The sequence below is a fragment of the Hippoglossus hippoglossus genome, chromosome 3 (genome assembly GCF_009819705.1).
Source record: "Hippoglossus hippoglossus isolate fHipHip1 chromosome 3, fHipHip1.pri, whole genome shotgun sequence".
Taxonomy (NCBI): Eukaryota; Metazoa; Chordata; class Actinopteri; order Pleuronectiformes; family Pleuronectidae; genus Hippoglossus; species Hippoglossus hippoglossus.
The window spans coordinates 2,499,721-2,516,853 of record NC_047153.1 but is presented as its reverse complement, the minus strand read 5'-3'; the positions used below and the strand labels follow the sequence as shown (position 1 = coordinate 2,516,853).

The 17,133-nt window shown below is 41.4% G+C and overlaps 1 protein-coding gene and 1 long non-coding RNA gene across 3 annotated transcripts; one reads left to right on the top strand and one right to left on the bottom strand.

Moving 5' to 3' along the window:
- Nucleotides 1-4,078, top strand: LOC117752437 (high choriolytic enzyme 2-like). 2 transcript variants are annotated; one of them, XM_034569738.1, is made up of 10 exons: nucleotides 1-100; nucleotides 197-281; nucleotides 501-516; nucleotides 630-668; nucleotides 863-991; nucleotides 1,079-1,202; nucleotides 1,440-1,622; nucleotides 2,361-2,438; nucleotides 2,704-2,825; nucleotides 2,925-4,078. In XM_034569738.1, coding segments are annotated over exons 2-10 (747 nt in total). In that variant the 5' UTR covers nucleotides 1-100; nucleotides 197-227; the 3' UTR covers nucleotides 2,927-4,078. The 2 variants fall into 2 exon arrangements, with proteins under 2 accessions (XP_034425629.1, XP_034425620.1); XM_034569729.1 differs by having other exon boundaries at nucleotides 1,440-1,623; nucleotides 2,362-2,438; nucleotides 2,922-4,075.
- A 665-nt stretch (nucleotides 4,079-4,743) lies between these two features.
- LOC117752798 lies at nucleotides 4,744-8,186 on the bottom strand. Its single transcript, XR_004612144.1, has 3 exons — nucleotides 7,998-8,186; nucleotides 5,009-5,110; nucleotides 4,744-4,921 (listed from the first exon to the last, which is right to left on the bottom strand). It is a non-coding gene; the product is annotated as an uncharacterized LOC117752798 (long non-coding RNA).
- Between the last annotated feature and the right edge of the window lie 8,947 nt (nucleotides 8,187-17,133).

Sequence of the window (17,133 nt, the reverse complement as noted above, 5' to 3'; positions counted from 1 at the left end):
TTACGAGATGAAACCTCAGCCACACCCCGTGAGAGCGGCCTATAAAGATTGATGAGCCGAGCAGCTGCCGTCACACTGCACCAGACTCCTGGAACAACAGGTAAACTCCTCTGGTCTTTTTATTCTCACCAAACTTATATGCATCTGATTTATTCCTCAAAACACTGATTATTTGTGTAATATTGTGTATTTTCAGATTTGAACTTGAACCCGAGAGGACCAGCATCATGACTCCTGTTTTCCTCCTCCTCCTCTTCTTCTCCATGACGGCCATCGCTCCGGTAAGTTTCAACACTGGGATCCTGATGTTACACTCTGCTGTGAAAACCAGGCATCTTCACATTATCAGCTGAAATAAAAATCATCTTTGTTATGAGCGTGGTGACGACGTGTTTGAGAAATAACTGAGTTGGTTTTTAAGGATTTCTAAATTTTCATTTAATTTTAAACAGTAAGAAAAATGATGTAATGATGTGTAACGTCGTGACTTTGTGTTGCAGGGTGAAGCTGAAGAAGGTGAGATGAATAATGAAGACTTCTCCAGATAGTAATGCTGAAAATGTTGATAATTCACATTCCACCGCTGCTACCTGTTTCTGATATTTCCTGCTCGCTGTGTTTACCTGCAGACCTCTCTGACATCATCGAAAAAGCTAATGCTGGCTCAAGTGAGAAAGAACTTTCATATTCAACTTTCATGGCTAAACTAGAAAAACGTGATGAATAAATAAAGTGACAATTGATGCGGAGGCAGCTGATTGGTCGATCAACATTTGCCAAGGATCAGATTTTCAATTATGAGCATTTGATATCTGTGAAATATGTATAACTGGTTTAAAGTGTCTGAATTGTTGTTCTGCAGCAAACCTGGAAGATGGCGACATTGTGCAAAATTCAAATAGGAATGCAGCTAGGTGCACATACTATGGCTGCAAGTGGCCCAAACGTGGAACCAGAGTCACAGTGCCAGTGGCTATCTCCTCTCGCTACTGTGAGTAAAAGTTTGACCAACAAAAAACTAAACACTAAACACTATTCAAAGTGAAGATGAGTGAAAGCCTGTACTTTGCCTCTGCAGCACGTTCAGAGCGCAACACCATCATCAGAGGCCTGGTGTCATTCCACAGATCCACGTGCATTCGCTTTGTTTGGAGAAGGTACCGGTGGCAACGGGATTACATCTACTTTTACTCTGGATCTGGGTAGGAATACACACACAAACACACACGTACGGTACCATTGCAGAAGAACGTGGTAAATATGAATTGTGAATCCTGTATGTCAGGAGTAAAGGAGGATGTTGTGCGTCTTTAACTACCGACTAGTTCTACTGTACAAATGTCCATCATGTCCAAGTGTCAGTTTCTTTGTTTTATAATGATTTAACATTGTGTGTGTGTGTGTGTGTGTGTGTGTGTGTGTGTGTGTGTATTTTCCAGGTGCTCCTCTAACATTGGCCGTAAGGGTGGACCACAGTTGATCTCCCTGAAGAAAAACGCGTGTGTGGTCAACCACGTAGTGCAGCATGAGATCCTCCACGCTCTTGGTTTCCACCACGAGCACAAGCGCAGCGACAGGGACAGATATGTTCGAATCAACTGGGGGAACATTAAGCCAAGTAAGCTCACCCACAAAAAGACTTTATTTCACTGTTCTTATTTTATCTGTTGCACAACAATGAGAAAAATGGAGGTTCCTCCTGATGCAGAGTCGATAAACTCAGGAGCAGTATACCTTTATTTTATCTTTTACAATTTAGCTGCAGGTTAAGGTCACAGCTGATGTGGCAAATTAGAGCAAAAACAACAGGGTAAAATACAGTCCACAGATAACTTTAGGAGTTTCAGGGGTAAACAGCGTTGCAGCAAAATCTAATACAATTGAAGTAACTGGTGACTGATTCTTCAAACGTAAAAGAAACAAAAACATACAATAACTTCAACTAAGTTGGTCATCAACGTTTCTACTCATTGGTCTGCACCTTGGGTCCCGTGAAACAACAACAAAACGGATACACAAGCATGAATAAATTAGGAAATGTCAAGAAAATAAAAACAAGGAGATAACCAGTCCAAACTGAGTATGAAAAAAGTCCAGCGATCCTAAAATTTGTCCAACACAAAGTTCACAAAGACACATCAGAAGTCATAACGCATCAAAGGTCCAAAGACTATCAAGTCTTCTAAAAGAGGGTAAATCCCAACAAAAGGAGGTGTTTTACAAACCCTGCCGCTGGTTGTGTAGTTAACAAACTACTGTTTTGTTTTGGACTTAAATGTTTGATACTGAAAAAAATTAGAGGTGTAAGTGTAAAAGCTGAGTTTGAATGTTTTAAATGTTCTCTCCATCTTTGCAGGTAGGAAACACAACTTCAAGAGAGCTCGGACTAACAATTTGTGGACTAGATATGACTTCAACTCTATCATGCATTACGGCAAGTAAGTACATGTGTTTTAATTAAATGAAGAATTCCTCATCTTCACTGAAGATACTTGACTGAGACATATTCTCGAAACTGATTCCATTTTATGTTTGATCGAAGATATTGTGTTTTTGTACTGTAAGATTATTTTTTATAAGGAAAAAATTATAATAAAACAGTAGAGTAAGAAACATTAATTGAGTAAAGAGGAAGTGTGTGCAGGTGTTTTGTTTGTGGACACGTCAATAAACCAATAATGTTGTGCTTTTGTCCTGCTAAAGAAACTTCTTCTCCAAAAATGGAAAGCCCACCATCGTCGGCAGGAATCCATCCCAAGTATTTGGACGTGCCAGATCCATGAGCAGAAATGACATCCTCCGCGTCAACAGGCTTTACAGATGCTGTGAGTACAAATAAAGTCCTACAGTTAACAAATATAAGGACAACAAGGTCTAATTAGTTTTTTAATTTTCCCCACCAAACAGCCGGTTGATACCAGAAGGAACCGGCCGACCTACAGAGAGTTCACCTGTCGGAACATCCTGATTTCTGATGCACACGAACAACGTTATTCAACAGCAGCAGGAAATGTGAATATGTGACGGGGATGGTCTCACCACACCTGTGGGTGAGCTCCTGTGAGCAGCTGGTCCGGTCTTCTGAAGAAGCTCCACTCAATAACAAAATCAACTGACTTGGTCTTTGTTCTTTCTGCTGAGGTGAAGCCAAATATCAGTAAAACATTTAGGGGAATTAATCAGCCTTTTTTTTTGTTGAATCATTTTTCTCACTTCTTGATTTGTTGTAATACAAAGTGTATGATTTGGTGACGGGTTTACTGAATGTTCAAAGGCAACAAAGGATGATCAATAACTCAAAATAGACACAATTCTAATTTCACTAAGGGTAATTATCAATAAAAAAATGACTAAAAAAGCCTTGGTCAAATGTCTTCTTTGATGTTTGTGGTTTTTAAGGTTTTCAGTGGATCCTTGTTTTGTTTTATTATTAGATATTTAACCAATTGTGATTTATAATCAAGGACTTTATTCATCTGTACACTGGAGTTATTTCTTCAGTAGTTTTTACTACCGCCTGAAGGAGGCAGTATTCCACCATCATCCTAACATCATGGGTTTTCTCAGCTCGTCAGTGCAGGTACTTCCTCCACCATGACACCGTCACTACTATAGAGAGAAAATTAAATCACCCTTTATGTGATAAAAATGCCCTAAATGCTAAAAAACAACAACAACAACAACAAAAAGCCATATTGTATTAAATGCTTCTAAAAATTCACAAAGACAAGTGGAGCAAACCTCCAGATAGAACAGTTATTTCAGACTGAAATCTTGAGACCAATCAAACTGCAGAATTTCTATAATTTCCACCTCAACCCTCTCTTAAACTTACAAACCAGTCACATCAAAGACACAAATGACTTTGTGGACAGGTTTTTAAAAACAGTGTTCAGACAGATGCCATCATTATTATTACCGACACGTAGACATTACAGAAGGCATTCAGGCCATGAAAGAACTTTTTTCCACAGATTCCTATAAATCCAAATATATGTCTGAGTGGGAAACATCTGCCCTGGCGCCACATGTGTATATTTAGACAACATCTGGGGCATGAGGTCTCATTCTACAGAGGAATTTCACACATTTTTTTGTTCTTTCTTAATAGTCACAATAAATCCATCGAACTCAAATCCACCACTGATCTGACCTGAGTCTTCTTTTTAGACACCACTATTATAAATGCCAGAACAGAGACACATCCCATAAAGCCAGCCATGGCCCCAAACATACATTTGCAGGTAAAAATCGCAACAACTACGTTTCCATGGAATTTGCGCTCACACAGGAAACTTTTAACAAGACACAAAAACACTACTCTCCATTTTGTCCGTTAGCGGGTCCTACAAATCCTTTCTCCACAACATATTTATACTACTCAAGGAGATGAACACTCCTGGTTGTTGTTACCATTAGTTCATATATATATATAAGTTTGAATGATTCACTGAACTGATGTTATCTTCTCATACATTACATGTCAACTATTTCAGAGTCTGTTAAACAACCGACACAATCTTCAGACCCCAGTTATCAAAATAAAAGTTCTGTAATTCAGCTTACAGCATTGCACCAGCAAAACAAACCATAGCATCCGTTGTGGATCAGTCCGTCTGTGTCTGCCAGTCCAAATAAAATCAATAAATAAAAAGAATCAAAATTCTAACTATCATTTTTTAAATTTTAGATCAATATAATCCACAACCAGTTAGTTAAGGGTGGTCGGTTTCATGGTTAAACCACAGCTTCACTAATTAAGTCATGTCGTCTGTTGTTTTTCTCCACATCTCCTTTTCCTAACTGCTTCCTCACAAGTGGCCCGACAAACAGCACATGTCCTGCTGCGACTTCACACCTTCTATGCACAGATAAGTTTGATCGCAGACGAGCTTTGCTGTGCATCAGGAATTTGTCGCTGCTGGTGAAATGAAAACATTTGTAAACAGACTTGTCGGGTGTCATAGCAGCAGAGACACATTTCACACACACGTTTTTTCTTTAATACCTGAGTTCTGTCCAAATACTTTCCTGGGATCTCCTCCAAACGAGTGGCTGTTCCTCTGGAGCCACTTCAGAGCTGTGGTCTGGTCCATGAGGCCGTGGTTCCCTGTAGGTGATGAGGGAGGGAGATCAGTTAACAACAAGAACTGCTTTGATGTGGCCTTGTTTCCACCGTCCCATTTCTTCATCAGCTACATACCAGCTCGCTTAGAACTAAATTTAACTCTTTTCAAGCTGAGGGGGCGAGGAAATGGGGCATGGAATTAGGAGTGTTCAAAATTAGAAATGTGAGTGCGAGAGATGCTGCTCCTGGAAGATGAAAAAGGACACGTGCGCCCTGCCATCACGCCATCACGTCATGTGAGGCTCTCTCATTTAGCGGGTCATTTCACATCAAGGTCACAGCGGGCTCATTTGGATTATGTAACTGAAGGGAAAAAAAATTACCCTGCTTGAGTCAGAACACTCACCCACGGCGTTCCATTAACATGGAGGAGACCTCCTCAGAAATGAGCTCCATTTATCCAGATCACATTAGCATTCATTACGTATTCACATTTCAATGGGAAGGTATGGATCCTGCAGCATTCGGTCTCACTGCCGGCACAATGTAAACACATGAATATTTCAAGGCTCGGCACAATCTTACACTGCCTCTAAGAAAATTAACATTTAACAACTTCTTGAACACTTAACAGCTTCCAGCCTACTTCCAACTACTGTCACGACTTCTTCATCCTAATCTGTGTTTTTAACTGAGGCAAAACAAAGGAAGTTTATTCAATACCTAATGCATTGTATTGTATTAGCAGGGTCCAATACAGAGACTGCAGTTTGACCTGTGGTGACACCAAAAATCCTCTCCAGTCAGCGCACTAAAATAAAAAGATTGCCTCAATCACTGAGATTAAGCAGAAGTGTTCACTAAGTCCACTGCTACACGTTCTCCACCACTCAAAGAATATTTACAATAAAGTTTCACAGCATTTCAAACGTTGTGTTCTGTCGTCCTCTCTTCACTTGTGTCTCCTCTGAGGTTCTCATGTCTCGATCGCTCCTCTTCTCTTCCTTACCTGACGCCAAGTACCACAGCTGAATCTAATTGACAGAGGCAAGCACCAATCAATGAGAAAACCACATGGAGGAAAATTAAAGATATTTTTGCACTTACGCTTTGTCTTTCAATTTGCTGATATTTTGAAAGATACATAAGATGTTTGATTTGTATTTTGATGTTCTTGTTTGTTGTTTTGGCATTGGTCCACTCCGAAGCCAACAGACTTATTTTACTTTATGTTGAGCCAATGTTTAATAGGTACAGAATTGTTCTGTGGATATTTGGGATTTGGGGACCAAATTAACCAAAACATTTTAGTATCCTAAATTTAAACGTATTTTCTCCAATAATCCAAAAGCAAGCAGAGGGAACCATAGACTAAGGACCGACCCCCCAGCTCTACAGTTATTGATCAGATGGTTTGGTTTCAGTCAGCTAACGATTTCTTTCATCAAAGCTCTATTCGTAATTAGCAACAACTAAAATTCCGCTCCGTTGACATTGATCAGCTATTTTCTAAGAGCTTGAGGTGGTTTCATGTCTCATTTGAACACAGTGAAGAAAAGCCTCACCTGGCGCATTGTTCAATTATCTACTGCCAGTCTGTTGTTTACCACAATCAATGAATAGCGTCCATAATGAGTGCAGAGACCTTGGAAGTGGCTCTATCACCAGCAACATTACAGAAACCACATTAGTACGATCCATACAGATCGATGCAGAGGACGGCCGTGTGTTCGCAGTTAAATGTTTTCACTAATTGTTTGATCGGAGGATTGAGCGGGAGTCCTGCAGCTCTGCCCCGTCAGCCATTTTATTCATCGACCTCCATCCAAGAGGGACGCAGTGAGGTCTGTAAATATTTTAACCACAAAGGGAATAAGTAGTTTCCTTTGTGCTTCAGAGCGACTTTAACCAGTTGAACCGTGATTCAGCAACAAGTAAAGTAGGAATCGGACGGGATCCCTCTCAAAATTTAGAGATTTGAATCAGTTCTACAAGGTTTATTCTGTAAAATAAAAAAATTTAAATCAGCAAACATAAACAGTGACACTGATGTGACTGTGAAAGACTCACGTCCGATTCTTATCAGCCAGCAAATAAATCTGTAACTGTGTCAACATGTCAGGTTCTCAGTTAACATGCTAACTGTGCCAACATGTTAATGCTATCTGTGTCAATATGTAATGCTATTAGTTAACATGCTAACTGTGCCAACATGTTAATGCTATCTGTGTCAACATGTAATGCTATTAGTTAACATGCTATCTGTGTCAACATGTAATGCTATTAGTTAGCATGCTAACTGTTTCAACATGTCAGATTCTCAGTTAACATGCTAACTGTGTCAACATGTTAATGCTAACTGTGTCAACATGTAATGCTATTAGTTAACATGCTAACTGTGTCAACATGTAATGCTATTAGTTAGCATGCTAACTGTTTCAACATGTCAGATTCTCAGTTAACATGCTAACTGTTTCAACATGTCAGATTCTCAGTTAACATGCTAACTGTGTCAACATGTTAATGCTAACTGTGTCAACATGTAATGCTATTAGTTAACATGCTAACTGTGTCAACATGTAATGCTATTAGTTAGCATGCTAACTGTTTCAACATGTCAGGTTCTCAGTTAACATGCTAACTGTTTCAACATGTTACGTTCTCAGTTAACAAGCTAACTGTCATCATGTCATGCTTTTGGTTATGCTAACATGTCACACTCTTAGTTAACATGCTAACTCTGTTAACAGTTTTGCTCCAAATTAACATGCTGTCTTAAAACATTATGCTAACAGTCAACATGCTAACTGAACATATTGTGCCCACTGTTAACATGCTATCAACATGTCCTGCTAACAGCAGTTCTATGGAGTTCTAGTGTGTAATGTACATGACAGCGTCACGGGGCCATAAACGTGACTTGACTTACATATTTATTTGATTTAAAATCGCTCCCATTCCTCGGGAAGTGTCTGTTGAGCAGAGGAAACGTTTCCTCCTCAGATGAAACAGTTGTGAGGAAGAGGAATAAAATAAGATTTCACTCAGCTGGATCATATTAACACGGTTTCACAATCTCGTTTTCTCCGCGGCGAGAAACATTCATCCACAGCAGCGAAGCCAGAGGCCAGAATTACACTGTGACTTATGAATGGCACTGGACCGTGTGTGTGTGTGCGTCTGGGTGTGTGTGTGTGCGTCTGTGGGTGTGTGTGTGTGTGTCTGTGTGTGTGTGTGTGTGTCTGTGTGTGTGTGTTACGGCTGATTGCAGGTTCACAGGAACTTGAGAGCTGCACATAAACGCAGCCAAATTATAAATGTTTCCTTTGGCCTTGAGTAATGGAGTAATCAAAAAAGATTGCAACCTTTTTCATCCATGTCTCTTTGTGCCTGAAAGGAAACCTTGTGTAATTCCGAGAGAGATTTGAAGGAGAATTCCTGGGAACAGAAAAATAACTGGCAGTGAAAAACTGAAATAACATGAAAGAGAAATGAGTCAGATCTGATCTCTTGTTTAAAAACACAAAGACTGGATATAGATTTATTTAAATGGTTAGTTCACTGACAAATGAAAATTCACTCATTATCTACTCACCACTATTCCGATGGAGGGTGGGGGGGTGTTGAGTCCACAAAACACTTCTGGAGTTTCAGGGATAAAAAGCGTTGCAGCTAAATCCAATACAATTGTTCAAACGTAAAAAAAACTACAGAAAAAGAACATAAAACACGTCCATACTGCTCCTGTGGTGTCATCCAAGTGTCTACAAGCCCCGACAATCGAATTACGGCATTTACACCAAGTTTTTAGCCCAAATGTCCTCTGGTCTCTTGGCAGTTTGTTCATTCTTTTGGTCAATAACCAGAGCTTATTACCATTGTTGAGGGTCGGAACATAGATTGACTTGTATGTATTGTGTATATAAGTCTCTGTGTTTCCCTTCGTCTTTTCCTTGATGATGCCTTTTTTCTGCATTGTCCTTTGTATTGTATTCGGCCTACGTTAAAGGAAACCCTGTTTTTTACCCGAACCTGTGAGTCCTGCTCCCCGCTCCGTGACACTGAATAATCCTCCCACCAGTGGGACAATGATTTGGGCAGCAGATGAGTGCAGTGAATTGTGGAGACAGTTAAGAAAACTTAAACGCCTCCTCGTAGAATTCAATCAGCTCTTATCATCGACAACCTTCAACGTCTATTAGCTCATTTCTTTGTGTTAAAAAACCCTCTGTGTGTCAGATTTGACTGTTTGATCTGAGTGAGTGCAGAACTGAGACCTAAATGAAGATCATTTTTAAAAAGGGCAACTTCCCCTGAAACAAAACTTTCAAATCTCTGATGCAAACCCCTGAAATCCCTCCAAAAGTAAACAGACAGACAGAAACACGTCACAGCGCTGACAACAAAGTCTTTCTATTTCTGTCTTGTCATGTGTGAGGCTGAAAGTGGAAACTACAACAGTATCAGACTCATTAGGTCGATTTGACTCTCTACTGGTTCAGATATGGGACAGTGCAGCGAGCCAGCTGGGAGGACAACAAAGAGACGACTCCACGATACAAACTCTGTGATCTGCCACTGTTGTTTAAAAGTGGAGAATATTTGTACAGTTACTTGTGATTATCCATGTTTTACAATATTCTTTGTTGGTGCTGAACCCCAGATGGAGAGAGGGGAACTTCTTGTTCCTCTTCATCCAGGTAATAGCCAGGTCTCAGTTCAGTGCGGACGCTGTTCACACCTGAAATACAATCTGTGTCCAGACACATCAGGGAAAAGTAAAAACTACAGGCTGTTTATAAAAATGGAAGAAGACTCTTGGGCCAGGCAGTGAAGAGAATGTGGACAAGACTCAAACCTGTATTCCCTTGAATGACCAGCAGAGGAAATGATGGTCCGGGTTCACAAACCTATGGGTGACACATGGTCTCTGCTTGTATCAGACCAGTCAAACAGATGGACACTGACTTTCTCTATTTAGGTTTTTAATTAAAAAGATTATAGTTTTTTAATGATTTGGTCGTTTGGTTCATCTTCTGAGCACCACAGGTTCTGGTCCAAAACCAACGGTGCAGGAAAGAAAGTTTTGAATACAAAAAATGTCAAGCAGCCTTCAAGGTCATCGCCACAATCCAACAACCCTCTGAAAGAAATATCAGGTTGTGCTGCAGGATCATCAAGTCTCTTTTGTCTTTATGGTCTTCATCCGGAGCAGAGACGCCGGGGGAACACAGCTGCTGCCGGTGCGTTGATGGTCGCTCCGGCGGTGACGCCAGGCTCAGCGAAGAGGGATCAGAAGAGTCTGTCAGGAGGAGGCAGACAAAAAAAACACTATTCTTTATGTGAGGATCTACATATAAACACACATTTTGACTAAGAAACTTTAGGTTCCAGACCCCTGGTTTCTTTCCTCTAGGGTGTAATACATTTTTTTGTAAATGTGAAAGTTCTGCAAAGTTAAAAACTGCAAAGTTAAAATTGATAACTGAAAATCTTGGAGCACCGAAACAGTGTCAGTTGAAAATGTCATTTCGACAATAGGAGGTTATCAAGGTACATTTTATTTCATCTATATCTATTTAAGCCGATGAATCAGATGATCCAGGAAAGTATCGACCATATATTCAAATAAATGTCTCCAGCATATGTGCATTTTTGAAAGTAATCTTTTTATCCATCATATTTGATATAAGATGTCTCCCTCTCCCTCTTTGTCTTCCATAACTGAAGATAAAGAAGACATCAGTTTCTAAAGTGGTTTAAGCGAGGAGGGGGAGACAGATTTACCCCTGAAAAGAAAACAATAAAGGCAGCAGCAGAAAGCTGGAAGATTCGGTCAATTACAGAGAGAGAGAGAGAGAGAGAGAGAGAGAGAGAGAGAGAGAGAGAGAGAGAGCGAGAGGCAGAGAGAGAGAGAGAGAGAGAGAGAGAGAGAGAGAGAGAGAGAGAGAGGCAGAGAGAGAGAGAGAGAGGGAGAGAGAGAGGCAGAGAGCGAGAGGCAGAGAGAGAGAGAGAGACATAAACATGTCCATCTTCACACAGAGAGGAGGAAACACAGGAGTGAAATGAACTCGACCAAGTTGCTCCTGTCAGTTTCTGGGGTCGTGGGTCAGAGTCACGCTGCTTCTTCTCAGGCCTGATGAACAGACTGTGTCCACGATGGATCCACTGACTGAGCTAAAGCAGCCGTCTGTCATTCAGTCAGTTTGGTCTGTACTGTCTATCATGGACCTCTGGGTTTGTTGTGATCGTGTAATTGCTTTTATTCACTGCAGTTAAATACTTTTCCTTATATGTTTAAATACACTGAGCTGCATGTTTAAATGAGCAAAACAAGGGGCATGATGACACTTTTAAAGGTTCTAAAGACTTGCACCACAGGTCCGATCAACCTGGGGTGGGCCAAAAGAGTTTTTACACTTTTCTTAACAACACATCTGTGTGGTCCATAACGTCTTTACTGTCCACGCAGACCGTCAGACCTCATAATGTCAGATCCAGTTATATACCACAACATATGAACTTCTCTTTCACAAGTCTTTGTACCTTTCTGAATCTGTTGTGCATGTTTGTTCACCCCCATTACCGCAATAGGTTGACTTCATTCCGTGGGAAAGGCTGTGTCGCGGTCAGATTTAGTCACAGAAACTACGTAACATATATATGTAACATGAGCCTTCATCTTGACGACGTTATTAAACTGCTGTGATTTTCCTTCCTTCGCTAACTTAGCATGTGAAGCTAATAACGTGTTGATGACAGGATCTGTTCCTCGGGTGTGTGACGTATCGAACCCGGTCTGTCTGAATCACTCAGCAGGTTTTTAAGAGATAAGTTAAGATGCAGGAATTGAGACGCGTCCGTCAACATCCTGAGCTTTTATAAGACTTTGATTAAACAAAGTGAACAGAATGGTTCCTGCAACTGTACTTTATAAAGTGAATTACACATTTTTCGAGAGACATGATTGAGTATTTGAGAAGAACATAAACTTCTGGATAAAGTTGGATGTGTGAAAACTATGACGACATATTTGAATGAAAACTAAATGTTTGGAACTTTCCTGCGGTCGGTCAACATCGTCAGTGACTTGTGTGAAACTGTATTATGGTGTAGATATGATGTAGAGTTGGTTCTGGACCTTCTCCGGAATTGACCTTTCACACGTGAACAATACAGCAGGGGATTCTCCGGTCAGACATAATCTCCGTAGCATAATACCGCTGCGGAGATGAAGTGTTTTCGTTTACTAATGAACACTTTATCTTAACAAGGATATGGAGAGATGTTTTTGTGCAGGTTCTGATTCAGTCGATGATAATATTAACCTGCAGTCAGCTGATAAAAGTCGTCCTGGACAAACGGCAGGATAGTGCACTCTCTTCTTTTCCTCTGTCTCCTCCAATTTCTGTTCTGCTGCTTCATCCCTTTTTTCTATTTAGTCTTCTATCACTCTATCTCAGTCTTTGCTCCCAGAGGGGTTGAGTGGGCAGATTTTCTCATCCTCATCTCCCCCCTCCACTCGAGGTGGTGTTGGGGGCTGAAGTAGACAAAAATCTAAAATGCTGGAAATAGGTTTTTGATGTGCTGGTTTTTGGCACAGACGTTAAATGAAACATAAACCTGTGATGTTGCTGCAGAAGCTTTAATTATTACACAATTCCACAGTGTGGAGACTAAAACCAAAATGATCCTACAAAGATCCCAGAATAAATTTATTTCGGGGCAAATTGGTTAAATCATGACGTGTCATAAAACACTTTTTCCTTTACTGCGTTCAGCACAAACACAATGTGCATTTGGTTTTGGGGGAAAATGTGGTGAAGCTCCTCTGATGTAGATGAACCTGTTTTGTATCTTTGTTCCATAGTTTCATTTGATCTGGTTAGTTTTGGTTTCATGTCGTAATTTAGGGACTAAAGAAGTACGTAGACATACGTAGGTCCTGTCATCACCTACGTGGGCATTGTGGGTGTGTCGTCAGTTGGGAGGGGTAGTAGTCTTTCTGTTTGAATGAAGAAGATGAATGAAGAGCTTCATCTGGTTGCCATGGTAACATCATGATGGTATTACTAGCAGCATCAGCACTTTCAGGCGCAGTCCAAAAGTCCAAACTATCCAAAAAAGTGTTTTCCCTCTGCAGACGAACAGAACCATGGTTCAGTTTGATCCAGACCCAGAGCACCTCTTCTGGTCTGAGGAACCTTTCACACCTGATGTTTAGGTTCAGAATCAACTGAAGAGTCTGAAGGTCTGAAACAAACAAGGTGTGAAAACGCCCTCTGGTCCATTACCACTTGTCATTTGGAGATTCTCGTCTAACTTTGTTCAGTCTTTGTAGTTTTCAGCTTTAACTACAACTTTATCCCAAACTTCAGTCTTATTCTATTTCAAGTGTTGCATGTATAATAATATTTATAATGTCAAAGTTAAATCATTTTCTCATTGTATAAAGTTTTTCAAGGTATTCAAGGTGCTGGCTGACGGCCGCAGAAGACTGCACCGTCACATTGTTTCACTTTCAAAGCTGTGGCTGTGTTTGCACTTTGCTGGAATAGATCGGATTGGATTCCTGCTCAAGGACACTTCAGTAGGCAGTTAGTTTGAAACCTTGATCTGATGGGACGCAGGGGGACAATCTTCCTGCTGCTGCTTCATCCTGTTCCATATGCTTCGTGCAAACGCCATCATATCTCCTGACATCCTCTACCGTCGGCCACCACATGCGATAATGTCTCCTGGCCTCACGGATCCTCTCCTCAAACCGCTGCTCCCCGGTCTGAGAGCAGATTCCCGGTGACGCCCGGGTCCCTCGGCTCTCCGCTGATTGGCAGGGTCCTTAATTGCGACCACCTCTGTGTGAATTATAGATGCTCGTCAAGCTAAGTGGAGTGATGAAATATTGAGAGGCAGGGAACATGCCATGCGAGTCTATTTTTGAAGAGTTGCAAGACCAGTGAACAAACTGGAGGAGGGAAAGGGAAATCAAAGAATCTCCTGGGTTCAGCGGGGGGGCCCGTTTTGTTTACTCTTGGCTCGGGGCTGTCAGATTAGCACGTTTGTCTCACACAAGAAATCCCTGCTGGAAAACTCTCTTCTGTCTTCATCCTGCCAAAGTACGACGCCCTCCGCTCCCACAACAGATTTCATCCCCTGACAACTAATAGATCCAAACCAGATCTTTTAATCTTATGTTTCACGATCTATATTTTAAACCACAATATCACAACAGCCAAGGCCCAACAGTCCCTTGAATTTAATTTCACACCCTCATAAATATCAGTCCTCTAATTATGTCTAAAGTATGTAGAAGTGTCTCCCCTGAGTTTTCCTCCCCCCTGTCAGAAATACCTGTAAAAGCTCCAACAGAACACACAGAGGGTCCTGATCTCATCAACCGGCTCCTTTAACGTGGAGCAGCAGCGTCTCTGAGCTCCTGCTGGACGTCGGAGCTCCTCACTTCCTCCGAGGCTGACTCCAAACTCCGCTGGGTGATTTACTGTAGGATGATTTACTGTAGGAGGATTTACTGTAGGAGGATTTACTGTAGGATGATTTACTGTAGGACCGTCACTGTTGGATTGCGCTGCTCTTGTTTTAGCCGAGTGGACGTGATGAACTGAGAGTGAGACCCGACCCGACAGTCGTCTAATCTTCCAGCAGCAGCTGGATCATATCTGATGAGTGTTGTTGAGACACAGCGCAGCGACGTGCAGGGAGGATCACTCCACGGTAAATTATTACAATGTGTTTTCTCCTGCTCCGACCACCTCCATGACACTGACACACACACACACACGCACACACACACACACACACACACGCACACACACGCACACACACACACACACACACACAGAGCTCTGCATAATATTACCATAATATTACACATTTCGGTCACGGTGTGGAAACCTTTTATCCATTTTATATTCATGTGGTTAAATCACTTGTAGAATACTGGAACAACTCTGAGCACGTTTTGTTGTAGGTTTACGACATAAATCCGAAGGACGTTGAAAACCTGCAGAGTTCAGATTGTTGTACCTGTTCTAAGTCTGCAGCTCCATATGCACCATATTTACCGGCAAAAAAATCTGCAGCTCACCAGCAGCTGTATTGACTTCGTTGTACAATTTCACAGTTAAAGATTTCAGTTCATTAAAGTTTGAAGTAACTTCACTGTCTTCAATTAACTAGTTCACGCTCATATATACTCGTAGAATTTGTTTTACCTCTATAAGCCCACTCGGTCACTGAGTCATCACAAACACCAACGATGTAACAAACCAAATAAAGTTCTGTCAATATGAACATTTTATACCTTGTTAGAACGGGAAGAAGCTCGGCTACACGCCCATAACAACCATTTTAACCAAAACCAAACACAATTCAAACCACAAGCGACTAAATCAGCATGTCGACAAGATATCGTTGTTATCTTGGTTTCCTGGCAGTCCCAACAAAAAATGCTCCAACTTTGCGTCTATTAATTGTAATAAAATGTTTCACAGGTAATGTTCGCATGTTGTTTTAAAAGGTTTTGGGCTAAAAAGATTTCACAGGATATTCACTCATGACTCATGACACAGATGAGCGATGTCACCTTGTAGTAAAACATTGTTATTATCACAGAGGAGGTTACGTTTTCACCTTTGTTAGAAACTGATGGTGAGAAGAGAAACTTTATTTAACAGAGAAAATGTGAAGAAGTTTGTGTGTGTGTGTGTGTGTGTGTGTGTGTGTGTGTGTGTGTGTGTGTGTGTGTGTGTGTGTGTGTGTGTTTCGGGGTAATGAAAGTGAGGAGATTGTTCTCAGCTCTCACACCTGGTACAGGACAGAAATAGACGCCATGCCAACAACTACACTGATCACATGTGACAGGGGGATTCAAACAAGCTTCACTGTGTGTGTGTGTGTGGGGGGGGGGGGGGGGGGTCACTGTATCTCTGGCTCTGAGTGGAAGTTGTTGCTGTAGTTTATCAGAGGACGTAGAAGAAGACATGATTAACTTTGTCCAGAGACATTGCTCCGCCCCCACTGACTGAGGGATCGACACTTTTACTTCTTGTATTAAACCAAGTTTGACACTGCACCTTTAAGAATCCACAGTGAATCCACAAATAATTTAGTTCTACGAGAGCAAATCGACCAGTTGAGTCTTCTGCTGAGTTTCATCTGCATAATTAGACCCGTAACATTGATATTTGAGAGGAATCATTTCAACCCATTTACATTTTCTCCACCTGAGGGCAGAAAGTGGAATGTTCTTGTCCCACGTCGGAGGAGGAGTTTACAAAAGTAAGCAGCGGTGTGTCTGCAGAAGTCAAAGTGCAGCATTGGTATTCTCCAGTGTTCTGTGGAGTCGGTCTAAAGAAAGACGCTGCACTCTTTGGTGTTTGTGGTGAAACCCGAACCCTAACTGCTGGATTTGTAAACAGTATTACATGTAATCTAACCAACCCTAACCCAACAGTGTCTGTCAGCTGGTTTTGACTTCTTCTGCCCCCTATGGACCAAAAATGCATCTTTACAGAATTCAAACAGACTTGAATTTGTCCACAAACATCACTTTCTGACACGTCTGGTATCTCACACACATCAGTAAACATGAATTCAAACGCTGCTGTGCTGTAGAACCCTGCTGTGTGTTCAGGCACTTTCTTTGATGCTGCATTAAAGAAATCTTCAGATCTGATAAAGTCGCTCTCCTTCAGGCTGCAGGTCCCTTCAGGCTGCAGGTCCCTTCAGACGGCACTCAGAGCCCAGGGGAGCCCTGAGATGTCCTCTCACCAGAGTCAGAAAGCATGAATATTAATAAAACAGCTTAATGTTTAACCCCTGCACTGCAGCGCGTCGAGAGTTCGAATCCTGTGCTTCGTTTCCTGCCGCTACAGAGGAACGAGGAGAGGAGGGAGATCAATGAGGAGCCGGAGTGTAATTGGGTGATTTACTCTGCTCCACAGGGAATCTATCCATGAATCGATGAAATGGCAAAGGCGGTAAAACACTGCACAGTATACGTCTGCAGGAAGTCGTCAATCATGAGAGAGAGAGAGAGAGAGAGA

Coding starts and splice junctions, on each gene's coding strand:
- LOC117752437 (XM_034569738.1), top strand. CDS start 228: ATGACTCCTGTTTTCCTCCTCCTCCTCTTCTTCTCCATGACGGCCATC. Junction 1,203..1,439: donor TACTTTTACTCTGGATCTGG/GTAGGAATACAC, acceptor TGTATTTTCCAG/GTGCTCCTCTAACATTGGCC. Junction 1,623..2,360: donor GGGAACATTAAGCCAAGTAA/GCTCACCCACAA, acceptor CTTTGCAGGTAG/GAAACACAACTTCAAGAGAG.